Genomic DNA, 27,580 nt, shown 5'->3' with positions numbered 1-27,580 from the left:
CCAACAAAGGGACCAAGGGATAGCTTCCAGCTGATGACTCCTGTTCCTGCTCCCACCATGTCATCCTCTCTGAACACTTGTAACTCAGTGAGGTTAACTCTGTGCTTGCTGATTCTTGGGCTACACTCCCATCCAGGGAATTTGATCGGAGGCATCCAGTGAGCCAGATTGATGCTTACTGCCTTGTTCCATCAAAACCTTCTCCATGAGGCAGACTGTCAGCATGGCCTTGATGGTATGGACATCTGATCCATTATTCTCTGGTTCCGATCCTTTGTTGGCTCTCATTGCATGGAATACAAGCCCTCTGTGGTTTATTTTTGGCTACCACTCCAAGTGTATCTTGAAAACTCTGAAATAGATCCACACAGACATGTTCAGTTGATTTATGAAGAAGATGCAAAGACCAGTCAATGGGAAAAGAAAAATCTCTTCAGCAAATTGTACTGGAATGGTCTTTGATTTTTACTTAATGACATACACCAAAGGACATTGACTGTTACTGTGTACCATACACAAAGATTAACTCAAAGTGTATCATTGACCTCAATGTGAACACTGAAGCTATGAACTTTCTAAAGGAAAGTCACTGTAGTCTTATGGTTGCAGAGATTTACTATTCAGATCACACAAGCTCAAATCATAGAGAAAAACAGTGGATATATTAGATTTTATCAAAATGAAAAACTCAATCTTCTAAAGGCATACATGAGAAGACAAAAATTAACATCAACTAGGAGAAAATTTTGTAGCACATTTCTCAAAAAACTTGTATCTAGAATATCTAAACAATCTTACAACCATTACAAAAATGGACAAAAAATGTTGAACAGACACTTCACAAAAGAAGATATGCAAATGGCCAGTAATCATATGAAAAATTACTTGACATGTTAGTCATTAGAGAAATGCAAAATAAAACCACAAAATAAAACCTAGTATCATAGCACATCTACTAGAATGACTAAAATTAAAAAGACTGATCATATGAATAGTTAGCAGGAAGACGGAGCTACTGGGACTCACACCCATTCCATTGCTGAGTCGGGCGTGAAAATGGTGCAGCCACGCAGGAAAATCGCTCTGTAGTTTCCCAGTTCAGCAAACACTTGCCACATGACCCAGCCATTCCACTTCTAGATATTTACTCAAGTTAATAAAAGCCTATGTCCACTTGGAAATCTGTACACAAATGTTCATAGCAGCTTTATTTATAATAACCCCAGACTAAGAGAAAAACTACATGCCCATTAGGTGAATGTAGTAACATTTGTATTATATCTATATAATGGATGCAGTTTTTTTGTATACAAATTATACTTTAGAATTGATTTGATTTAAAATTTCTGTGTGTGAGATGTGTTTCTCAGTGTCTTTCTCTGAGTCCTTAAAAGTGTAGTATTCATGATTCATTGCTGCATTTGAATATAATTGGAAATACAAATACATTTTAATAATTTCTTTCTTTTTTTTAAGATTTATTTATTTACTCCAGAGAGACAATGAGAGAGAGTGCACTCATGAATGGGGAGAGCAGCAGAGGCAGAGGGAGACAGAGAATCCACAAGAGGACTTCCCTCTGAGGTGGGGAGCCTGGTGCTGGCTCCAGCCCAGGCCCCTGAGATTATGACCTCAGCCAAAACCAAGAGTCTGAAGCTCAACCAACTGAGCCACTCAGGTGCCCCAATAATTTCAAAAATAGTACAGCTAGTACAGTTTTGATGAAGGAGGAGATATGTGTGTATAACAGCAGGAGTTACTTCCTGGAGAATCAGAGGACTAATGGTGAACAGAGTAAGGGTTCGAGTTCAGATTTAATTCAAGTTTATTTTGTCAGTGGGACCCGAAGTCTTTCCATAATTATAACCTAAAATAACACATTTGAGAAATTATAAACACAGGCAAAATATTTAATTTGTTGATCTTTCATGGGCATGAAAGATGACATGCAGTAAGGAACTATATATAAAATACATGTATTTGAAGGTATGTTTTAAGATGCTGAATGAAGTTTAATCTGTCATTTATCTTTCCTTTCATAATGTAGTGATTCTTCTGCTTATCTGTTTCTACATTAGCACCAGCCACGATCACGTATTGATTCTTTGTGTGCCTAGTTACACTAAATGCTCTATGGTTGTGATTTCCCCACATGTCAATCTTCTATTGTTTGGCTTATCACATCCTAATCACAGGCTACTGTGAGATGGTTATTTAAGTGTCAACAAATTATCCATGTAAAAGGAGGTAAATAGAACACTTGTTTTCTCAAGCAAACTTCTACTTAGTTCAAGGAACTAGCTCTTTCTGAAAGGCAGATTTCATATTTTGAATATCCTTAATATGAGTGCATTTTATCCAGTTCAACAATGTGATTCAGCCAACATTGACTGATTCTATGTTTGTAGAAGGCACCATGCTGGGCCTTTGGAAGATGCAGATTCTTTGCTAAAAGCAGCCTCAGTGCGCCAAGGGCAGGGCAGCTGGCCAAAGTTGAATCTTAGTCTAGAAGAGGATTCAGAGGATCCTGATAAAATCTGGCAAAGGAGGGAAGCTTTGTCCAACCCACCCCAACACATTGTGTTGTTTGTACCCTTGTGTCTTTGACCCAGCTGTGTCCTCTGTCAGAAATGTCATTCGGTTTTCCTTGGAACAAAAAACTACATGTCCTTCCTACCAAACATTTATTTTACATTTATGTTCACATTAGTGTGACTGGACTTGACTTTGACACTTGCAACAGAGCTCACTGTCTATCCTCTTTTGAAGCATTTTTCTTAATATTTTGAAATTGTTTGTTAACATTTATGTGTCTGTATTTAGAAACTCTAAGACCCTAACAGTCAGGGACTTGTTGTTATAGCACATGGCATGGTGGCTCGGACAAATAGTGCTGAGAATACTGGATAATCTTTTAGAAAAAAGACAATATTTGATCCATATCTAATACCATATTTAAGAGTGAGCTCTAAACACATGATTTAATACAAAAATGACCACATACTGAGGCAAAAAGAAAAAGGTGAATTTCTACATAACTTCGGTGTATGGGAAGACTTTCTAAGTACGACTTAAAAATCCTGATGCCACAAAGAAAAGTTACCTAATTTAATTTGACAATATTAAAATACTTTTGCATGGCTAAATCACCACAAGTAGGGTCAAAATACAAATGAAATAGTGAGAGAAATATATGTAACTTTCATTACATATACAGGACTACTATTCCCAACATTTAAAAAAAACTATTAAAATTGAGGGATGAAGCTATGGTAAATGCACACATTGGAATGGTAGGCAGCTATAAACTACACGGAACAAAACAACTTTAAACTAATGTTGACTGGATTGTAATCTACTCAGTAAGAAAGAATATAGTCTAGGGGCACCTGGGTGGCTCAGTCGTTAAGCGTCTGCCTTTGGCTCAGGTCATGATCCCAGAGTTCTGGGACTGAGCCCCGCATCAGACTCCCTGCTCAGCGGGAAACCTGTTTCTCCCTCTCCCACTCCCCCTGCTTGTGTTCCCTCTCTCGCTGTCTCTCTCTCTGTCAAAATAAATAAATAAAATCTTCTTAAAAAAGAAAGAATATAGTCTAAAGATAAATATAATAAACTAACTTTTATGTTTAAGACAAGAGAAAGGGGGGAGGAGTGTAGAAATATAAATCTATCTGCATTCCTTTGCAAAAGAAAAGGAGAGGAGGGAAAAAACAGAATAATGTGATAGATTATCTATAAGGCTGTTTTTGAATAACATGAAGGTCAGGGAAACAAATGAAGGCCTATGGATTTCTGTATTTACATAGTTTGGTTTTCCAAAGCATGTTAGTATTTTACATAAAAAATTATATTTAAAACAAAAATAATGGAGAAGAAAACTCTAAAATGGAATACAAACAGAAAGAAGAGAACTCAAAATGTTTCTTTCTTTCTTTTTAAAGATTTATTTATTTGAGAGAGAGAATGAACGGTGGGGAGGGGCAGAGGGAGAGAGAGAGAGAGAGAGAGAAGCAGACTCCCTGATGAGCAGGAAGCCTGATGCCTGCTTGATCACAGGATGCTGAGATAATGAACTGAGCTGAAGGCAGATGCTTAACCAACTGAGTCACCCAGGCGCCCCCAAAATGTTTTCAAATGTTGTAACATAATTGCAGTGTACTAAAAAACATCAGTGAACACAACTGCATTTTGAACATATTGCTTTGAATATCTGTCTTGTCAGTCTAAAGAAAAAAAGAACCGCAAAAAGTCTATTTTTTGAGAAGACTATTTTTTGAGTAGTTTGTTGGGTAGGGCTGATATTCACAGTTGGTGGATGAGTATATGGTAACCTTTTTTCAGTGCATAGTACGATTGAGCAAATGAGTAAATATACCAAAGATGTTGAAAGGAGATTTCTTAATCTTAGAAGGGGAATTTACTAATGTGGAAATGGGGAGCCTTAAAATCACCTCTGTGGTGGTGTATTGGAATGGAAGGTATCAGCATGAATTCACAATTTTTCACAAATACAAATATGGCAATGTACATCTGTAATACTTATATCCATATACATATCTATTTAATAACTCTGTCCACTGAGAAGCATTTATAAACAGTGGAGCTAAATTAGCAATGAGCACTTCTGTCAACCACATCCAGGTTTCTAAATACCATTTCTTACTAAAAGGTCTCTTTGAGAAATGGAAGATTTTAAGACAGAGACAAGAAAAGTACAAGAGGAGTCCGGAAATTGTGTGCAAGAAATAAAGAAAAAGTTCCAAAATGGTTGAGGTTAAGCAGGAGTAACCTGATACATGATGAGAGTAAGAGATGATAGACCACTGAATAAATATAAATCGATGAATAAATAATGATAACAAATTGATACAGATGGATGATAGGTATATAGATTGATTGATGGATGGATGGATTGATAACTAGATAGATGGGGCAAAGGAAAGGTTTTTGTAACAATACAAGGCAACATGAAAAAAAGAAAGAAAAATGCAGTTAAAATCACTAATTGGCCACCATGACAGTAATAACTGCTTCAGGTAAGAAGTATAAAAGATGATAAAATGAGTGAGCGAAATTTGGTAGGAACAAAATATTTACACAGCTTCAAAATGTCTCCCCATGTCTTACTTCCTAATTATAGGGCAAAAAATAGCAACTTTACAGTGGAGAATCTTGGTGAACACCACCTTAAACAAGGGATAGAGTTATCATCTCTAATGACAGGACCATCTGACATCATGTACTTCCCATTGTGATTCACTAGATGAAATCAACACCACCTTTGTGGTATTCCCACCAAACTCCCTAGTAACCTGAAGTATAATGAGAAACATCAGGCAAACCCAACTTGGGATCCATCATTCAAAATAAACAGTCATATCAATGACATGAAAGACAAGGGCTGAGAACCAATCCTCACTAAAGGAGATGAATAGACCTGATAACTCCATGCAATGTGTGATCCTGGATTGGCTCCTGCACCAGCAAATTCATATCACAACAGAGGATATTAATCAGACAATTGGAGGGATTGGAATAAGGTTTGTAGACAAAGGAATGTGATTGCATCAATATTAAATGGTGCCTTCCTAATGCAGATTAATTTTCTCACTGGGAAGATAGAATACCTGAACAGATGATAATTGTGAATGCACATGAATGCAATCACATAGTATAAGGGAAAACTGGAATAATGTTGGGAGAGTTTTACAACCTTTCTAATGAATAAGTTCAAACATTTATAAGACTAGAATTTCTTGGTTCCTACTGCCCAGTCCTATTTTGTGATCCCCATTCAGAATTACAGAGTGGCCTTTAGAGGGTTCAGTGCTTCAGGTCAAGACCTGGCTCTCTAGGGGGGGCTTAACACTTAGGAGACACTAGGACTTGTTACCAATAGTTAGTATCCAAAGAAATTCTCTGAGCAATAAATGTAGGTAATTTTCTTTTGAGAATCAGCTTGTGGGATCTTGAGATTGGAATACTAGCAAAGATTTTAAGCAGGTACCTGGAGAAATGGAGCATGGGGATGTCACAATGAGGTCAGTAGAGCAGTTAGAAAGTGGAAAATTCATAAAAAGTTCCCTAAAATGGAGATTGAACTGAGTCACCTGGGGGTGGAACTATCTTGGAAGTGACTTCCTAAGGTCCCTACCATTCCTGGTTCAGAGAATCTTCTCTATGGAGACTGTGGTGATATCAGGGGCAGAGAGGGGTTAAGGAGAGCTCACTAACCCCTCCTTCCCGATGTCCGGGGTTAGGAAGGGTGAGGACAAATTAGCCAGTGGAGCAAGCACCCTGGGAGGAGGAGCAGAAGCGCCAGAAGTGACAAACAGAAGAGAAGACAGGAAGGATCCACCCCTCTCCTCTTCACAGCTGCCTGCCAGCACATTTCCTTGGCTGCCAGTGAAGCACGTGTCCCCAGAGCCCACAGGTCACTGTGCAGGGCTCAGGACACAGGGCTCTGGGCACAGGCCTGGGCGACACAGCTGGTACAGGAGCTAGCATGGTGGGGAAGAGAATGTTGTTGCTAGCAGGCTTCCTTCTGCTGGGGTTCCTGCTCTCAGAGACCACCAAAATTCTGACTGTCTCCTCACTGGGTGAGTGCTCGGCAGGAGAATCAGAGACAGCTGCATCCCAGGCACCTGCTCCAGGACTCAGGCACACACCCATGGGTCAGATGGTCATTCTATGTGGTTTTCCATACAGGGCTTGGGTCCCAGGTTAGAGGAGGGAGAAGAGAGAGTGGGCCTGGAGTGGCAGAGTGGGGTCCCTCCTGCTGGTGGTGGAGAAGTTAGTTGTGGAAAAATCAGTGGTGTCCTTTCCTCTCATTTTATCTGCTCTGGAAGTGCTTCCCATTGTACATAGCTTGGGCCAGAATTTAGATCCAGTGCTGACTTGGAGACCTTAAGTCATCTACTCCAATGGAGGATACTTTCAGAGGCACACCCTAAAAATCTGGGGTGCAGAATAGATGCCAGTAGAAAGTGGAAGTTGAGGTCAGTTTTGGGCTCCTGGAGGCCAAGGACGGGGGCTCAGAGCTGGAGGAGGCAGCACAGACTGAAAATGTGTCATTAATAGGATACCTGGAGGACTGATGGGGCAGAGGAAGGGGCCCCAGGACAACAATCAAGTTCTTGAGAGCCCCCCTCTCTTTTGCCCTTGCTGCTGGAAGGTTTTGAAGGACAGTGAAGCAGTTGGTTTTGTCAACTAAGTTTTGTCCCCCTACTTTTCCCCAAAGGGAACAGAAGGGAAACAGGAACATTTATTAGGATAATGAGTCACCATAGGATGGATTTTCCCCATGAATTTTTTGGATCCATTGTGAAAGGATAGGGGGCTCTCGGGATCACTTTTAGGTCCCTCTGAATCTGAGGATCCTAGAGCTGGAAGAAACCACAAATTTCATCTAATTGGGCAATAAGTGTAGGCATCCCCCTTTTATTTCCTGACATGGAACCTGAGGGTCAGGGAAATTAGGAGCCTTTTGCAGGAGCACATCAGACCTCCCTGACGGACACACTCAGACTTTACTGCTTCTTACCTCAAACCTGTCCTCTTCTCCAATCTCTACTCTTCACAGTAGGGAATTCCTAAAAATCAGTATTTAAAAAACTCTGTTTTCTATTTTAAATCTAGTTTTTAATGATAGAGGTAGCAGAAAAAAAGAGCTTCCTCACTGCTCGAAAATACGTGTCCTCTGGATTCTGGGAGGGAGCAGGTGTGGTTTAGAAGCGCTGGAAGCCCCGTCTCTGGCCCAGAATGCATTGGGCTCACCAAGACTCTCAGTAATGGCTGCCTCTGTGGGATGGCTTCTCCCTTGTATCCATTTCTTCCACGGATTTAATGTGAGCCAGAGAAGGCAGTATGAGTCAGTAGGGGTTTGTGTTTTATATAACTGGTGTTACCTCAGGCAAGACAAGTATAGATATAAAAAACTAATTTCCACAGATACACACTATTACTGTAGTCCGACATCCCTCTATGCCAACCCAATCATCATGAGATCTTCATCTTCCAAATAATCCCCACTTCCCACGTGGGCAAATTCTATTGCTTTCCTCCTACTTTGACTTTCTCTGCTGCTGACCCCATAGATTCAACAAAAATCCCCATTATGGCTTATGGTCTTAACACAGTCATTGCAGTGATAGAACCGGTACCTCCCAGAGGATCAAGCTTCTCTTTCATTAGAATCTCAGGAATCTTAGGATGGGTGTTACCCCGGTCTATCATGTGCAGGATCCTGTAGTTCCTCCCAAGGGCCCACAGTTATCCTGAATGCCTTAATTTCATGTTCAGCAATTTTCAAGCTCCAACCAGAAACATCCTGCCAAATATTTTTGAATCTCAAAGATTTTGATTCTAAGTGGTGGGTCTACCTCCTTCTGCTCCAATGGCCATTTCTTGGACTGATGAATCAAGTTCCCAGTTCCTGTCTGACTCTAGCATAAATTTCCAAAGGGAAGGATTCCATAAAGAGCTCTGACCAATAAGAACCCTTCCCACTCCCATACACAGTACTGTGCCTAATTTCCACTCTGTCCCCATAAGGGCTGGCTAAAATCAGTATGTACCTAGGATCAGGAACTCCTAAGGCCTAAGAAGAAAAACTTGTCACACTGACATGGAGACCATGAGTCACAAAAGGAAATCTTGATGGAGGACTTCCACAGGTTAAGATTTGGGCAGACACTGTGTAGGTGTCTTGGCTGCTGCTTACCCAAAGTGAGACAGAGGAACTGAAGAAACTCATTTTCCTCTGTTCACCGTCCACTCTCTGCCCTCTTACCTTGGATTTATCTATCCACCACATCAATTTCAGACCCTCTGCTCTCATCTTTACAAAATGAAATTTTGTATTTTTCCTAGGTGGAAGCCATTATCTACTGCTGGACCGGGTATCTCAGATTCTTCAAGATCATGGTCATAATGTCAGTATGCTTCTTTATGGAGAAGAATTTTTAATCCCAGGTATGTTTTTTTGTTTTGTTTTTTTGTTTGTTTTTTTTGTTTTTGTCATCATTGAATTCTTCTATCCCAGAGAGACAATGTCTTCTGTATAGCTCTGCTTAGCATAAAATCTGTTTGAATCTAACTATATTGAATTAAGGGGAAAAATGTGTGGGCGTATGTTTATGTTACCTGCTGGATATCATATTAGGATCTGTAGACCTGGCCTTCACATGCCGTAACTCCATGTTTTACCCCCTCAGCTAGGTGTCACTTCATTTAGGCAAAATTCTACATATCATTATCGATCATTTTGATAACTACTGCTCTGTGGTGTGCCTTTAATTGTGTTGAACAGAAGTGTTCAGCCATATTTATAGCTTCTGTTATGTAAGGAGAGCTGCTCTTCCTGTTTCATAGGTTACTTTCTACTCCTGCCAACATTTGTTGTTCCCTGTCTAGTTAATTTTAGCCATTCTAACTGATGTAAGGTGTTATACACGACTACTGAATCAATGAATATTATATCAAAAACTAATGATGTATTATATTTTGGCTAACTGAATTTAAATTTAAAAAAATCCAAAAAGTTTGTAGCTAAGATGAAGCTCATCAATCTTGTCAAGTCTTCTCGGTTGACAGATAAGGACACAGAGAACTCAAAGCGCTGGGTTTCTCATTCAGAATTGCTGAAGCTTTAATTAAAAAAAAAATCCAAAATTAATCACTTTTGATGAAAAACAAGTCTGAGCAATTATGAAATTCTGAAGATGAACTTCAGGCTCTGTTGCTGTTTAATCAACCTCTAGATCAGGTTCACACTAGATATCCTTTCTGTACACATCCTTTTGTATCTCCCTTATCAGTCTGATTATGCATTTGCTTTGACTGCCAACCATGGTAACTGTAGTCCACATCATTTCATTTTGGTGGTTCCCAGGTATTAAGGAACTGCTGAAAGCTTGAGACCCTCTACCACTTTAACACATACCCACACTCAAACTACAAACCATCCAAGTTACCCATGGATTCCCTTAGTTTTATTCTTGGTTCCAAGTTTTAATAGTCCAGAATTTCTTGCAATATTTACCATTCACTGGGAATTTCTGAGGTTTTGAAATGGATTATTTATTTTTCTCTTCAGCAGTAGACTTTGGTAGAGGTCTGCAAATAAGGAAACATGTGATTGGATTATTTTTGTTGACCTGATTCAACATTTAGTATCGAAACTTTTAAACCTGTATTAAATATCTCTTGGATAATCTCCTTAGGGTTTTTATTTACAACTTTAATGAATAAATGACTTCAGAAATACTGAAGTAACCTCAGTTTCTAATACTGAGTTGTAAGATTATTTCAATAAGTAATTGAAATCACAGGTATAAGATGCCACCCTACAGCAGACTTAAATGTCTGCAGTTCTGACTCTTCCTTTTCCTAAGAGAGCTTGCTCTACCTCTCCGTCTACCAGGTAGACATTCTCCAAGTGACAAGTCTTCTTTGTTTTGGGGGATCTGTGCAGTTACATCATTGATTCAGAGGCTTGCCTACAAACACTGAAGCAAAGTTTTGCCTAGAGGTACATTATTGGGACTAGATAGTTCTACCCCTTTCAGCCAGTTATTTCTGCTTTTGTTGGGTATGGAGGTAGGAGAGCAAATCAGCAGCTACATTAGGAAGCCCTTGTGTTGGAATTCAGGCTCTGTTTGGACTCATGGGCTCCTCAGATAATCTATCAAGTAGTGCTCACCTTAGCCCTGGGAGTTAAAAAACCCCGTATCTTAGTCTGCTGTTATCAGGGTGAGGTCAATTTCTTTCTTTCTCTCCTTTTTTAAAGAAGAAATTTATTTATTTATTTGAGAGAGAAAGAGTGAGAGAGAGCGAGTGAAGGGGAGATGCAGAGGGGGAGGGAGAGAATCCCAAGCTGACTCTGCTGAGCATGGAGCTGATGCCTGGCTTCATCTCAGGAACTTGAGATCATGACCTGAGCCGAAACCAACAGTTGGACGCTTAACCAACTGAGACACCCAGGCGACCCCAGGTCAAAGCTTATTACTGGGGTTTATAGAGTTTCATAAATTACAACCACCTTTCCCTCTGAATTTTAGAACCTATTGAGAGAAAGTTACAGGACTTACATCAAAATGCACCTTTATCTAGCTGATCAGGGAGCTTTCCTTTAGATCTTCATTAACTGTCAAGGCTGAGTAGTGGCTTGAAAAGAGGCTCGGTATAACCTCTGGGTTTTGTTCTGTTTATTCTTTATGGCGCCTTGGGTAGTTTCCTGCCATGTTTGCATTGACTGTTCTCAGGAAGACCCCAACCCCAGAGCTTTCTCTCCCTACAGCTCTCTGGTGGTATTCTGGTATTCTGCCCTGTGAATTCTAGCTGCCATGTCCTCCCCCAAATCTGAAGTGCTCCCTCAGGGAGATGGCCAGGCCACATCTGGGTTTCTCCTCCATGAGCTGTATCCTGGACGTTTTCTCCAGCCATCCATGAATGTTGTGTGCTACCTGGGGTGCAATGTCTAAAAACCATTTTAACATGTATTGGGTCTGGTTTTATTTAGTTGTTTAAAGTAGGAATTTCAATATGGTCCTGTGGCCTTCTTGTGCCACAGACTGAAGTTCCTTATCTTCATTATTTAAATCTTTGTATTTAAGTAATATTGGCATATAATAAACTGCATACATTTAAAATATACATGTTGATACATTTGGACATATACATATGCTGATATATATATATGTATACATACACACACACACACACACGTGTGTGTGTATACCTGTGAAACCATCAACATAATCAAGATAACAAATATATTTGTTCCTCCACCAGAAGATTTCTAATGTCCTTTTGCAATCTCTCCTCCAGGCCCTCCCACCTTTCTATCCCCCACTGCCAGTCAATCCTTAATATGTCACCATGTGTTAGAGTGTATCACATAGATTTTATATAATGAGATCACAATCATGTACCGTTATTTTGGTTTATTATGCTCAGCAAAAAATATATATTTTTGAATTTTTAAAATTTATTTTTCTTTTAAAGTTTTTATTCATTTGAGAGAGAGCGAGAGCTCATATATAAGAGAGAGAGAGCACAAGGTGGGGGAGGGACTGAGGAAGAGGGAGAGAGGGAAAAGTAGGCTCCCTGCTGAGCAGGGAGCCAGATGTGGGGCTCCATTCCAGGACCCTGGGATGATGAACCTGAGCCAAAGACAGATGCTTAACTGACTGAGCATTCCAGGGGTCCATCAGCAAAAAATATTTTGAGTTTCCTATATAGCGTGTATATGCATAGTTCATTCCCTTTTATTGCTGAATAGTGTTCTATGCATGAATTACCACAATGTGTTTATTTATTTGCTTGTTGATGGGCATTAGGATTGTCTCCTGTAAAAAAAAAAAAAGGATTGTCTCCTGTTTTGAGCTATTACAAATAAACCTGCTCTGAAGAGTTGTGTACAAGCTTTTGTATGACTATGTACTATCTTTTCTGCAAATTAATTGGTAGGAGTATAGTGGCTGAACCATAGTTTCAGTATATGTTTAAGTTTTTAAGAAATGGCCACACACTTTCCCAGGAGGCTGTAACATTCTGCATTCTCACCAGAAGTGACTGCAAGTTCCATGCACACCACATCCTTGTCAATACTTGGTGTGGTTAGTCTTTTTACTTTTAGCCATTGTTGTGTGGGTGTATTTCATGGTGGTTTTTATATGCATTTCCTTTATTACTAATGATGCTACGCATTTTTTTCATGTGCTTATTTGTCAGCCATATATCTTCACAGATGAAGTGTTTCCCAAATTTTGCCCATTTTTAAATTGGGCCATTTTTTTCTTATTCTAGAGTCTTCAGAGTTCTTGACATATATTTTGGATATAAGTATTTTATCAGGTATAAATCTGCAAATATTTTTTCCCAGTCCATGACTTATCTTTTCACTCTTACCAGTGTCTTTTGAAGAGCACAATTTTTAATTTGTTGAAGTGTCATTTCATGCTTTTGCTACATGTATTAGTAAGAATATATGATTTTTTTTTTTACTTATTTTGTCAAAATAATGAATGGCACTAATTGATTTTCAAATGTTAAACTAAACTTGTATTGTGGGAACAATACCAATTGGTCAAGATGTATTTTCACTTTTATGTAATTTTAGACGTAGTTTGCTTAAATATTTCTTAAAAGATTTTTTGAGAGAGAGCAAGAGTGAGAGATAATAAGCGGGGGTGGGGGGGTGGCAGAGGGAGAGGGAGAGAGAAGAAGACTCCCCACTGAGAAGGAAGTCTGATGCAGGGCTGGATCCCAGGACCCTAAGATCACGACCTGAGTTGAAGGCAGACGCTTAACTGACAGCCATCCAGGAGCCCCTAGTTTGCTTAAATTTTGGTTTAAAATTTTATTTCTGTGTCCACGTGGGCCATCATTATGTGATTTTCTTTTCTTTTCTTTTCTTTCTTTTCTTTTCTTTTCTTTTTTTCTGGCAATGTTAAACAGTGCAATACTTTCCTGATAGAATAATTAGGTAGTGTTCCTCTTTCAATTTTCTGGAAGAGTTTGGTTGGAATTAGTACTGTTTCTTCCTAAATTGTTTTAGCCACTCCGAGAGACAGTCTCCACCCACCCCAAAGTTAGGTTTGGATGTTGAGGCTTATGGCCTTCTATACACACAAAAAGGTTATAAAATGGTTTATTAGGGGCACCTGGCTGGCTCATTCAACAGCTCGACTCTCCATCTGAGCTTTGTGGGTTCCAGCCCCACTTTGGGTGTAGAGATTACTTCAAAATAAAATCTTTAAAAAAAACCACAATGGTTTATTAATAATATAATCACGCTTCACGGAGAGAGTAAAGCAAGTCTCAATCTGGTCCAAACATACACTGAGAGAGCAGGAAAAGGAGGATGCATTTGGGCTTTTATGGTGGTCAGTCTTGGGGCTGGAATGGCCGTTTCCCTTCATGTTTGACTGATGCCTAGAATGTTCTGTGTTTCATTTATTTCAGTTTGAACCTGTTACAAGTAAGTCATTATGGCATTTTATGAGACCTGCTGCCTGAGGCTGGTGAGGGAGTTGAATATTTCACTGAATGTCTTGTTTAAAAGACTAGTGTTTGCATGTAGAGAAGGCAATCAGTGCCTTGGTCATGATCAGTAATGTCTGAAAATCTGTAGAAGATAGGAGTCTTGCTTGAGGCTGTGTATTGTGCCTTTGGTGTGTGGAGACACATGTGTAACCTTCATTTATATTTTGGATATCTATATGGCAAGAGATTCTGTGCTCTTTACCCAAATGGAACAACCTTTCCTCTTTATAGGTCTCTTTGGAATGTCTTTTTCTTCTTTAAGTGAACTTTGGTAGTTTCTGTCTTTCTAAGAATTTGTCCATATCATCCATTGTCTAATTGATTGCCATCTAAAGTTCATAGAATTCTCCTAAGTCCTTTTCATTTCGGTGTGGTCATTAGTGGTGTTCCTTCTTTCCTTTCTGGTCCTAATAATTTGTATCTTTCTTGTTTGTAAATTTTCTTGATCTGTTTCAAAGTTTCAAAGAACTGGCTCTGCTTTCATTGATTCCTGTTGGTTTTCTATTTCCAATTTTATTAGTTTCCCTCTAATCTTTGTTAATTCTACCTTCTGTTTTAAGTTTAAGTGCACTTTCTTCCCCAGTGTCTTAAGGTGGCAGAATAGGTTATTGATTTGGTAACTTCCTTTTTAATATAGGCATTGAAAGCTGTAAATTTCCTTTTAACTCCTTCTTTTGGCACATCACATAAGTTTTGGTATGTTGTATACTCATTTTTATTTGTCTCTATGTATTTTATGATTTCCCTTGTGATTTCTTTTTGATACATGGTTTATTTAAAAGGATGTTGTTTAATTTCCATAATTTGTGAATTTTCCGGTTTTCTGTCTGTTGTTGATTTCTAACTTTATCCTGGTGTGGTCAGATAGCCTGTGATAAGTATGTTTTAACATCTGTTGAGACTTATTTGTGGCTGAACAATGGACTCTGCTGAAAAATGTCCTGTGTACCCTTGGAAGGATGTGTATGCTGTTGTTCGGTAGAGTGTTTTGTATATGTCTGCTACATCTAGTGGATCAATGTGTGTAAGTCTTCTATTTCCTTACTGATCTTCTTTCTGGTTTTCTATCCATTATTGAGAGTGGATGTTGAAATGTCCAGTGATTACATAGAAGTGTCTGTTTCTCTCTCTATTCTGCCACTTTTGCTTTAGCTATTTTGATGGTCTCTCATTAGGTGCATATGAATTTATAATAGTTATATCTTCTTGCCATATTGAGTCTTTGTCTCTTGCAATCTTATTTGATTTAAAATCGATTATGTTTGGCATTTGCTCATCTACTTCTGCTTTCTTTTGCTTATTCCTTGCTTGGAATATCTTTTCCCATCATTTGCCTTTCTGTCTGTGTCATTGGATCTAAAGTGAGTCTCTTGTAGACAGTATATATAGTTGGATCATATTTTTCTTTGTGTGTGTGTGAGCTTCTTGTTTTTGTATTTATTTTTTTAATACATTTCATTATTTTGGAATAATTGTAAATTTACAGAAAAGTTACAAAGATAGTACAGGAAGCTCCCATACACCCCACACCCTCTTTCCCCATTGTTAACCCATTTTATTTTTAATTTTTTAAAGTATTACTTTTTATTGAAGTACAGCTGATACACAATGTTACATTAGTTTCAGCTGTGAGAGATAGTGATTTTCCAACTGTACATGTTATGATGTGCTCACCACAAGTGTAGCTTCCATCTGTCACCATACAAGGCTATTACAATTGGTTCTTGTATTTTTATCCATTGTGCCAATATCTGTCTTTTCATTGGAGAATTTAGTCCATGTACATTGAATGTAATTACTGATAAGGAGAAACTTATGTGTGTCCTTTTGCTATTTTTAAATGTCTTAGAGCTTTTTTGTCCCTTACTTTCTGTATTACTGTTTCTTTTATGCTTAGTTGATTCTTTGTTATGAAATGTTTAAGTTCCTTTGTCATTTTCTTTTGTGTATATTCTATAGCTATTTTTTATGTGTGTTACCATGGGGATTTAATTTAACATGATAAATATATGTCACTCACATTTTAATTTTTACCAGTTTAATAACATTCAAAAATTCTCTTCCTATAATGTTTGGCTCATTCCAACCCTCTTGAATTGTTGATATCACAAAATTACATTTTTTTACATTGTATGCCCCCAGTCATAAACTATCATTAATTTAAATGCATTAATATATTAAATTACAGAGAAAACTTGATTGGAGTTACAGTTTATCTAAGACTTGTTTTTAAACTAATACTTGGCTTTTAAAAATGTACTAGTTTCAATAGAGCTACCATATGATCCAGCAATTGCACTACTGGGTATTTACCCCAAAGATACAAATGTAGGGATCCGAAGGGGTACATACACCCCGATGTTTATAGCAGCAATATCCACAATAGCCAAACTGTGGAAAGAGCCATCGACAGATGAATGGATAAAGAAGATGTGGTATATATATACAATAGAATATTATGCAGCCATCAAAAGGAATGAGATCTTGCCATTTGCAATGACGCGGATGGAACTGGAGGGTGTTACGCTGAGCGAAATAAGTCAATCAGAGAAAGACGTGTATCATATGATGTCACTGATATGAGGAATTCTTAATCTCAGGAAACAAACTGAGGGTTGTTGGAGTGGTGGGGGGTGGGAGGGATGGGGTGGCTGGGTGATAGACATTGGGGAGGGTATGTGCTATCGTGAGTGCTGTGAATTGTGCAAGACTGTTGAATCACAGATCTGTACCTCTGAAACAAATAATGCAATATATGTTAAGAAAAAAAAAGAAGATAGCAGGAGGGGAGGAATGAAGGGGGGAAATCGGAGGGGGAGACGAACCATGAGAGATGATGGACTCTGAAAAACAAACTGAGGGTTCTAGAGGGGAGGGGGGTGGGAGGATGGGTTAGCCTGGTGATAGGTATTAGAGAGGGCACATTCTGCATGGAGCACTGGGTGTTATGCACAAACAATGAATCATGGAACACTACATCAAAAACTAATGATGTAATGTATGGTGATTAACATAACAATAAAAAATTTAAAAAAATGTACTAGTTTCATAAATCATGTAGAAACCACAAGTGCAGTTAGAAAGCATTGCTATTTTGATGAAGTCCCAATAGTTCATTTTTGCCCTTGCTTCCCTTGCCTTTGGCGATGTTTCTAGGAAGAAGTTGCTGTGGCTGAGGTCGAAGAGGTTGCTGCCTGTGTTCTCCTTTAGGATTTTGATGGACTCCTGTCTCACATTTAGGTCTTTTAACCATTTTGAGTCTATTTTTGTGTGTGGTGTAAGGAAATGGTCCAGTTTCATTCTTCTGCATGTAGCTGTCCAATTTTCCCAACACCATTTGTTGAAATGACTGTCTTTTTTCCATTGGACATTCTTTCCTGCTTTGTCTAAGATTAGTTGACCATAGAGTTGAGGGTCTATTTCTGGGATCTCTATTCTGTTCCATTGATCTATGTGTCTGTTTTTGTGCCAGTACCATACTGTCTTGATGATGACAGCTTTGTAATAGAGCTTGAAGTCTGGAATTGTGATGCCACCAGCTTTGCTTTTCTTTTTCAACATTCCTCTGGCTATTCGGGGTCTTTTCTGGTTCCATACAAATTTTAGGATTATTTGTTCCATTTCTTTGAAAAAAGTTGACGGTATTTTGATAGGGATTGCATTAAATGTGTAGATTGCTCTAGGTAGCATAAAGAAACAGTCAACAAAACCAAAAGACAACCAACAGAATGGGAGAAGATATTTGCAAATGACATATCAGATAAAGGGCTAGTATCCAAAATCTATAAAGAACTTATCAAACTCAACACCCAAAGAACAAATAATCCAATCAAGAAATGGGCAGAAGACATGAACAGACATTTTTCCAAAGAAGACATCCAAATGGCCAGCAGACACATGAAAAAGTGTTCAACATTGCTCGGCTTCAGGGAAATCCAAATCAAAACCTCAATGAGATACCACCTCACACCAGTCAGAATGGCTAAAATAACAAGTCAGGAAACAACAGATGTTGGCAGGGATGCGGAGAAAGGGGAACCCTCCTACACTGTTGGTGGGAATGCAAGCTGGTGCAGCCGCTCTGGAAAACAATATGGAGGTTCCTCCAAAAGTTGAAAATAGAGCTACCATATGATCCAGCAATTGCACTACTGGGTATTTACCCCAAAGATACAAGTGTAGTGATCCGAAAGGGTATGTGCACCCTGATATTTATAGCAGCAATGTCCACAATGGCCAAACTATGGAAAGAGCCAAGGTGTCCATCGACAGATGAATGGATAAAGAAGATGTGGTGTATATATATACAATGGAATATTATGCAGCCATCAAAAGGAATGAGATCTTGCCATTTGCAATGATGTGGCTGGAACTGGAGGGTATTATGCTGAGCGAAATAAGTCAATCAGAGAAAGACGTATATCATATGATGTCACTGATATGAGGAATTCTTAATCTCAGGAAACAAACTGAGGGTTGTTGGAGTGGTGGGGGGTGGGAGGGATGGGGTGGCTGGGTGATAGACATTGGGGAGGGTATGTGCTATGGTGAGCATGGTGAATTGTGTAAGACTGTTGAATCACAAACCTGTACCTCCGAAACAAATAATACATTATATATTAAAAAAGAGAAGATAGTAGGAAAGGTAAAATGAAGGGGGGGAATCGGAGAGGGAGATGAACCATGAGAGACTATGGACTCTGAGAAACAAACTGAGGGTTCTAGAGGGGACGGGGGTGGGGGTATGGGTTAGCCTGGTGATGGGTATTAAAGAGGGCACATATTGAATGGAGCACTGGGTGTTATATGCAAACAATGAATCATGGAACACTATATCAAAAACTAATGATGTAATGTATGGTGATTAACATAACATAATAAAATTTAAAAAATAGGTTAAGCACTATAAAATAAAAAAATATTTACATTCAAAAAAAAAAGAAAGCATTACTATTATACTAGCTTTATAATTTCATATGCATTTACCTCTATTAAAATCTTTATTTTTCCATACACCTTTGAGTTACTATCTGGTATCCTTTCGTTTTTTCTGGAGAGCTCCTTTGAATATTTCTGTCAGTATAGGTCTAGTGGTAACGACCTACCTTAGCTTTTGTTTATCTGGGAATGTCTTAATTTTGCCCTCACTTTTGAAATACAGTGTTGCCAGACATAGAATTTTTTGTTGCTCTTTTTTTTCTTTTAGCATTTTGAATATATTAGCCCACTGCCTTCTGGCCTCCAAAATTTCTGATTAGAAATCTATTGATCATCTCATTGACAATCACTTGTATGTGATAAGTCACTTTTGTCTTAATGCTTTTAATATACTCTCTTTATCTTTCTAAAGTTTGATTATAATGTGTGTGTTTGAGTTCATTTTCCTTGGAGTTTGTTGAGCCTCCTGGATGTTTATATTCATATCTTTCATTCAGTTTGGGAGGCTTTCAGCCATTATTATGTAAAATATTCTATCTCTTTATTTCTGTCTTCTCCTTCTCAGCATCCACACTGCATATGTTTTCCCTTAGGCTGTGTTCTCTTTTATTCAGTGTTTTAACTTTCTGTTCCTCACACTTGATAATTTCCATTGTCTTATCTTCAGGTTCACAGATTATTTCTTCTGCTTGCTCAAATCTGCCTTGGAATCCCTCTAGTGAAATTTTCATTTCATTTATTGCATTTTTCAGTTTTAAATTTTATTTTTGGCTTCTTCTGGATTTTCTGTGCCTTTATTGACATTTCTATTTTGCATACACTTTTTCCTTGACCTTCTCTACATCTTCCTTTAGTTCTCTGAGAATCTTTATGACAGTTATTTTAAAGTCATCATCTAGTATATCTGCCATCAGGTCTTTCTTAGGGACAGTTTGTTGATTTATTATTTTCCTCTGAATAGGCCTCAGTTTCCTGTTGTTTGGTGTGTCTTGAGTTTTTTGTTGAACACTGACCATTTGAATTTAACAATGTGTTAAATCTAGAGATGAGACTCTCCTCCTTTCTCCAGGGTTTGCAGATCTTTTAAAATTAATTTTGTTTCTTGTTTTTATTTTCTGATTGTTTTAGGCTGCTTTTGGGTGAGGATCAATGTGAGGTGTAAATTTTGGTCTCTTAGGTCTTTTCTGAACCTTTTCCTGGACATGAGTGGACACTTTCTAAATTCATCGTATATGTAGTTTTTGTCCAATGTCCTAGCCCTTAATGTTTGTCTCCCATAATAGGAAAAACAGAAAAATCAGGGAGAAAAAAAGGACATCAATCTTTTAAGACCCTTGGAAGTCCATTCAGCCAGAACGGAATGTGCTTAAAAAAAAAAAGAGCATGATGCAAAAACATTGCTGCCTGCTCTTTGTCTGCATCTCTGTGATCAGAAACAGCAATCCACAGTCAGAGCACAGATATCTGAGATTTGGAGAAGGTCCTTTTTAACCCATTCTGGCTCCTGAAACCTATGGGCAAGCTGCTTTACGAACACATGTTCAGCTGCCTGCCATGAGATGTATGCAGAAGATGGGTAGCTGGTACTGTGATAGAGCTGAAATAACTGAAATTAACTAAAATTATCTGCACTTTACACTTAAAGCCTTCCCTGGAAGTTGACTGCAAGGTTCCAAAATAGATGTTTTAGACAGATTCTGCCAGTCAATTGTTATCTAGGTGGGGAGACAGATTCCTGGTGCTCTACCATCTTCTCAGAATCTTCACTACTACCTTTTGACTTATCTTTTGCTTTCAGAATATATATATGTAGTTAAATATGTGTGTGTATATATAAAAGAAAACTTTCACCAGTTTCTGTTTGAATGTGTGTCCAGGAAAGCTCCTTATACTCTCATGCTGGAAGTGGAACCCCAATAGTTGTTTCTTGATGGTGTCAGGGATGGAAAGACCTTCAACCAACAAGTAATTCTTCCCAGGAATTCAACTGAGGTGCCATGGCTTGTGCTTTGTGTAGGGCAGCAACACATCCCTCTTGTGAGCTCCTGTGTGAATGTTTGTGTCCTGAATGAGTGTGTTCAATGAATGTCTGCAAAAGAAGGTTGTCCTCAATGCAGTGTCATGTGTGTGTTTCTGGAGAAAGTTGAAGGTGGTTAAGGTCTTGCCGGCAAAGCTTGTGAGCAAGGCTGTTGAGGTAGTCCATGAGAAGCCAGTTACAAGTGATTTGTATCCTGCCAAGACAAAGGTGAAGAGAAACTGCAGCTGAGAGCTTGTTGAAATAAGAATTGAACAGAACATATTACCAAATCTATGCATGTAAAGTATCTATTATTACTTAGATATAGTCAGCAATTTCAATAACATTGGAAATGAGGGTGGTGCTTAATATGATGTGTCATGGCACAATAACGTTATAGTAATCCACTGCAAGGCATCATTACTTCTTTCCTGGTTTAAGAATAGTCTAACCTAGGCCATTAAATGGAAAGCCAGTGGAGATAATCACTCCTTTGCTTAACAGATTGTTTAAAATGGGATTTAATCCTTAAAGGCACTGTTTATGGGTTGTATTAACAGTTTTAATATGTTGGGCAGATTCAAAGGGTCCCTTTCTGTCAAGCTGATTGTAAATGCCAAAACTTTAATTTTATTTTAATTTTTGACTTGTTACATATCAAGAGCAATCATAGCCACTAGGAAATAATGTAAAAAAATGGCTGTTATGACTATGGGGTATTTATTCCAGTAGTTAAGATAGGGCATGTAAATTTGTCCTCTATCTAACATTTTTCACCCCTAAGAGTACCGAAATTTTCTGGATATATTTAGTGGGCTCTTCTCATCCTGTTATTTTTGCCCCAGTATTGATTAAGACCATTAATCTTTGTCAGTGGCTCATCTCATCTGATGTTAAAAGTATTTAGAAGCTCTGATTTAAAGGCACAAAAACCAATCTGTGCCTTTCTTCTGTTACAAAGTTTTTCTTTAAAGTAATGTTACATTCCACATGTATCAAAACTGAGAACTCTGTTTTAATTTCTTTCCTGACTCTCCCACCCTGCCTTGCCCTTCTCTTTCCTCTTTCTTTGGGTTATTATTAGAGGTATTTTGGGGATGGTGTCCATTTTAACCTGCTCATATTTTTAAGTTTCTTCTTCAGAATGTCCCAATTAGTATCATCAAGGCTAGGGGCCTCCCTAGTGGTGATTTTGAGAGACATGAAATTAACCTGAGTTTGAATGAACCCCTTGAATTAACTCCATGGGCATGTCATCGGTGTTTTCCCCTATTCCTCTTTTAAGCAAGGTTTTCTTTTAGCTACAGGGATATAATCAGCAGCAATAGCAAAGGCATTTTCTAGGATTGTATGCGCCTTCTACTTTTACAGGTGTGAATCTCATCATATGACACAGTGACTACTCTTCTTCCACCATTCTGTGGGCTTGTAAACTGGTATCAGTCTTACCCAGAGCACTGTTTATAATGGGGGCAGTCCTTGAGACACACAACCATTGGTCACAGGGTTCTACCTAGCTTAGTGTCAATCACGGCTCATGCTGGGATCCAGAGGCACAATCCAAGCTGACACAGAAAACAGGTTTGTGTGAGACACGTGACCAGGGCCACTGAAAGGCTAAACCCATACTTTTGTCTCTAAATGTCAATTATGGAAGCTTCTGAGTAAGGTGGAGGTGAGGATTCCCCTACTTGGGTCTGACTTGCTTGGCTTGAAACTCTTGCTCACATAAAGGATGGCATGTTGAGGCTTTCTTCTGTTTGCCAAGATATGTCACAGAAGGTTAAGGGGGAGATGGAGCTTGCTAAGCTGTCATCAGTCCAACCTCAAAAATGGTATCAGACTCTTCATTACACATGAGTTATGAGGGAAATGCCAGGATGTGAAGTAGGGCTGCAGAGGACTACTTTTTTAAATTTAGGTGTTGGTATTTTTTTGGCTGATTGAAAAACCTGTGCATGTATCACTTTTAATTTTAATGAAAATGATTTCTTTTTCTAAATGAGAAATGACTGGGGAGCTGGCATAAACTAAGATCTGTATTTAAATACAAAGTATATCATTCGCTATATGTGCACTCTTGACAAATTATCTGGCACTCCTTTCTCACCTATAAAATGGTGAATAATTATACCTTTAAGTGTAAATTTTAAGTAGAAACCTCCAGTATTTTAAAATGAATAAAAGTGACTATATCATTATATGGTTCTCAGTAAAGTTTAGCAGGTTGCCTGGATTGAAGAAATGAGAAAGCAGAAAAACCAAACCAAACCAAAGTTCAAAAAGCAAACTTTTGAATATATATACAATCCTTGGAATAAAGAAACCATGATATCATCATGCCAATGTTAATTTGGGTTGTATGGTATAATTAAACATTTCCTTACTGGTGTTTTATTTTTTATTTTTATTTTTATTTTTAGAAAAGAATGAAATTTCATACAAAGTTATCAGTTGGCTTCCACCTGAAGATCATAGAAAAGATTTTAATAACACTTTTGATTTCTTTGTGACAGAAGCTTTGCATGGCAGGTAATTTCTTTTATTCTCTGAATGAAAGACTTACCACTTTAGTGATAGGGATGAATAGTTGCATGCTTGGTGTGAGTTTAAGAGAAATGGATGGATGGATGGATGGATGAGTGGATGGATGGGGAGATCAATGATATTGGCAGTGGATGGATGGAGTAGAGTTTTGCACTACCAATCATTCAGTCTGTGTATCCTGTGGCTCTTCCACTGAAAGCATGAATGTATTTCGGTATAGTGAGGGGGACTGTTCCTCTGGATCTTCCTTGCAACATTCCATCTACAGTGTTTGCCTATATATTCTCCATAACACAGAAGTTGGGATAGACAACTTAATTTCTCATTGTTGGTACGCAATGAACCACCAGGTTATACTTCTTTTTCCTACCTTTTCCTCACATAAATTCAAGAATAGAAAGATGCTTATGAATATTGTTATTTAATGCCTTGAACCACTGTCTTTTAAACTCATTAAAAAAAACCAAATATCTTGGTGATATACAATCAGTGAGTAACCTGAGGGATTTTGTCATTATCTGAGATGTATAGAAAGTTCTTCATCTTTGACATTAGAAGGTAAAGACCCAAATTTATCCATTGTTTGGTTAATACACAGGCCTAATGTCCATCCCCCTTCTTTCCCTAGAAATTCTATTAGCAGGGTGCCTGGTTGGCTCAGTTGGGTAAGCATCTGACTTTGGCTCAGGTCATGATCTCAGGGTCCTGGGATTGAGCCTACTGCCAAGCCCCTGTTGAGCTCCACGCTCAATGGGGAGTCTGCTGTGTCTCTGCCTCTTCCCCCACTTGTGTGCGCTCTCTCTCTCTCAAATAAATAAATAAAATCTTAAAAAAATAAAAAAATTCTATTTGCTACTAGGTGGTCCTAAAATCTGGCTTTTTTCATAAAGCCCAATTCCTTAGTCAAACTAGAAGACCAAATTCTCCCCTCTATAAGAGATCTGATCTAAAAGCACTCACTTGAAACGTCTATTTTATCTTGTATTGTTACTCATATATGTTTGAATTATATGTCTCATCTCAGATTTATTATGTCAAAGACTGTTTTTTTTTGTTTGTTCAGTTTTTGTTTTTAAGTAGGCTCCATGCCCAGCATGGACCCCAACAAGGGTCTTGAACTCCCAACCCTGAGATCAAGATTTGAGCTGAGATCAGGAGTCAGATGCTTAACCAACTGAGTCACCAAGGTGCCCCTTGAAGACTGGTTTCACACACATGTTAAATATGGTGCAATATACTGAACAAAGTGCTTTCCTGTATTTTTTCAATTTATTATCTTAATTTCAATATGATTCATGCTCTACTTTAGAGGAATTTGTACTTCATATCCTGAATTTGTCAATAATATTTAGCAATCATTCTTTATGAAAATCTTTTAAAATATTATAGAGGATAATTTTAATTATCTGTTTTCACTTGTAGTTGATTCTATAACATGTGTAGGCATCTTCATATTGTTAATGAGCTCTCACCTGTGGGTCTTCTTTCAGTGGGCTGATAAGGTGGAATGTTGTACAGGTTATAGGTTTGCCAGGTCATTGATTCTCTCAGTCCTTCATTCAAGTAGGAGGCCCATGGGTCTCCAAAGCACCTGACCTGTAATCTCTGGTCAGGAATATTCTCATCTGTTGCCCATGTGCTGTATGAAAAAGATCATTTTTCTTGCAGGCATTGATGGGAAATCATTGAGAGAATAGTTCCTGGAATAGTGCCATAATCAAGAGTCTTAATAGATATTGGTAAAATTTTAGCATGAACTTTTGGAATAAGCATGAATACTCCATCTGGAATGATGTGGAAAGGTAGTAGTTAGCTTCAAATAGGCTTTTATTTTTGTTTGTTTTAAATGTTAATCTTTTCAGGTAGGAAGATGTAAATCTCATGTTCAGCTTAGAAGTTGGATTCTAATATTACCATCAGAAAGTTCATTGTGTGAGGCCATCTGTCAAATTTAGGATATACCCAGTTTCAAATAAAAGGGCTGCATCATGAATATTGATGCCTTAAAGTTACTTTGTTTGGTTAGGTAACAGGACAGTCACTCAGAAAAGGTCAGTATACAAATGAAAGTTAAACAGAACATCACAGAATGTATCAACTAGACATGGGACTTTGAGATCTACTAGTGACAGAGAATGTTTTCAATGCAGAAGGACCTAAATTAGCTTTGCTAGTGCAGGCATATGGATTGGTCAGAGAAAGGGGAGGGGAGGAAGTGAGAACATTTTAAGAAGCAGAAACACCCAGAGCAGAGTATTCCTTGAACACTGGTAAAATAGGTGGGCTGCTGCCAGATATGGTCTTACTTACCTGGGCTATTTTCTTTGAGCCAAAGATTCTCCTAAGTATTGTGAAATTAACACCTTCAATGAATATTTGTCATTACTTTTGTTTTAAACAGAGGAGCATTTGACAACTTTGTAAAGTTAATGGGACAACTGGGGATTCGATGCAGTGATTTGCTAAGGAGAAGTGATATCATGGATTTCTTAAAAAATGAGAACTTTGACCTGGTATTTGTTGAAGCATTTGACTTCTGTTCTTTCCTGGTTGCTGAGAAGCTTGGGAAGCCATTTGTGTCGATTCTGCCCACCCAGTTTGGCAGTGTGGACCATGGGCTACCAATTCCTGTGTCTTATATTCCAGTATACCGTTCCTGGCTAACCGACCACATGGACTTCTGGGGCAGAGTGAAGAATTTTCTGATGCTCTTTGATTTCTCCATAAAGCAACAGCGAATCCAGTCTACTTTTGACAACACCATCAAGGAACATTTCCCAGAAGGCTCTAGGCCAGTTTTGTCTCATCTCCTAAAGAAAGCAGAGCTGTGGTTTGTTAACTCTGACTTTGCCCTTGAATTTGCTCGGCCCCTGCTTCCCAACACTGTGTATGTTGGAGGCTTAATGGCCAGAGCTGTTAAACAAGTGCCACAAGTAAGTAAAACCTTAGGTCTCAATATGGACTTCATGCAGAGCTCTTCAGTGCAGAATTGGTGGTTCCCTTGCCCAAGGGAACAGGGAGTGAAATATGGTGAGACAGGCAAAAAAATGAGAATATACATTTTTATTATTTTATTTTATTTATTTTTAATTTTCTAATCTACTTTACTGTATTATATTTTAAATTTTATTTTATGTGGTAAAAACACTTAATATTAGACTTAGCTCCTTATCAAATTTTTAATAGTACAATATATAATTACTGACTTAGGTACCATGTTGTGCCTCAGATCTCTAGATCTTATTTATCTCATTTACCTGTAACTCTTCCTCCATGGAATAATAGCTACCTTTTCCCCTCATTGCTCCCCCTCTCCCAACCTTGGAAACCAACTTCCACTTTTCATGCTAAGAATTTGACTATTTTAGATGTTTCAGATAAATTAATTCATGCAGTATTTGCCTTTCTGGTTTATGTCACTTAGCATAATGTCTTCAAGTTTCATCCATGTTTTCCCATATTGCAAAATTTCCTTCTTTTTAAAGTATTCCATTATACATATATATTTTATATACAATTTAACCATTCATCTTTTGAATGGATATTTTGGTTATTACCACATCTTGGGTATTGTGAATAGTGCGTCAATAAATATGGGAATTCAGATATCTCTTTGAGATCCTGATTTCCATTCACCTGGGTACAGAAAGAGAGATCAGATTGCTCCATCATATGGTGGTTCTATTTTTAATTTTGGGGGGGGAATTTCCATACTGTTTTCCATAATGCCTTCACCATTTTTTATTCCCAACAATAGTAGTTAAGAGTTGCTCTTTCTCCATATCCTCAACGTTGTCTTTTGTTTTTTAATAATAACCATACTAATAGGTATGAATTGACATCTCATTGTGGAATTGATTTGCATTTCCCTGATGACTAGTGTTGCTGAGCATTTTTTCATATATTTATTTGCCATTTGCATGTTGTCTTTGGATGACTATCTATTCCAGTCCTTAGCCTATTTTTAATGGGGTTATAAGATCTTTCTTTCTTTCTTTCTTTCTTTCTTTCTTTCTTTCTTTCTTTCTT

The 27,580-nt window shown here is 38.1% G+C and overlaps 1 protein-coding gene across 2 annotated transcripts in view; it reads left to right on the top strand.

Moving 5' to 3' along the window:
- The first annotated feature begins 6,505 nt into the window (after positions 1-6,505).
- LOC116639216 (UDP-glucuronosyltransferase 3A2-like) overlaps positions 6,506-27,580 on the top strand; it is a 29,198-nt gene continuing 8,123 nt past the window's right edge. The window contains exons 1-5 of one of the 2 annotated variants that reach the window (XM_032415388.1): positions 6,506-6,599; positions 8,872-8,973; positions 15,818-15,823; positions 23,428-23,536; positions 25,953-26,484. In XM_032415388.1, coding sequence (XP_032271279.1) covers positions 6,506-6,599; positions 8,872-8,973; positions 15,818-15,823; positions 23,428-23,536; positions 25,953-26,484 — 843 coding nt within the window. Of the gene's footprint in view, positions 6,600-8,871; positions 8,978-15,817; positions 15,824-22,578; positions 22,586-23,427; positions 23,537-25,952; positions 26,485-27,580 lie in introns of both variants that reach the window. The other variant, XM_032415389.1, reaches the window with a different exon arrangement.

This window comes from Phoca vitulina, unplaced genomic scaffold, assembly GCF_004348235.1.
Source record: "Phoca vitulina isolate PV1807 unplaced genomic scaffold, GSC_HSeal_1.0 scaffold17, whole genome shotgun sequence".
Lineage (NCBI taxonomy): Eukaryota > Metazoa > Chordata > Mammalia > Carnivora > Phocidae > Phoca > Phoca vitulina.
This window is presented reverse-complemented; position numbering and strand designations above follow the sequence as displayed.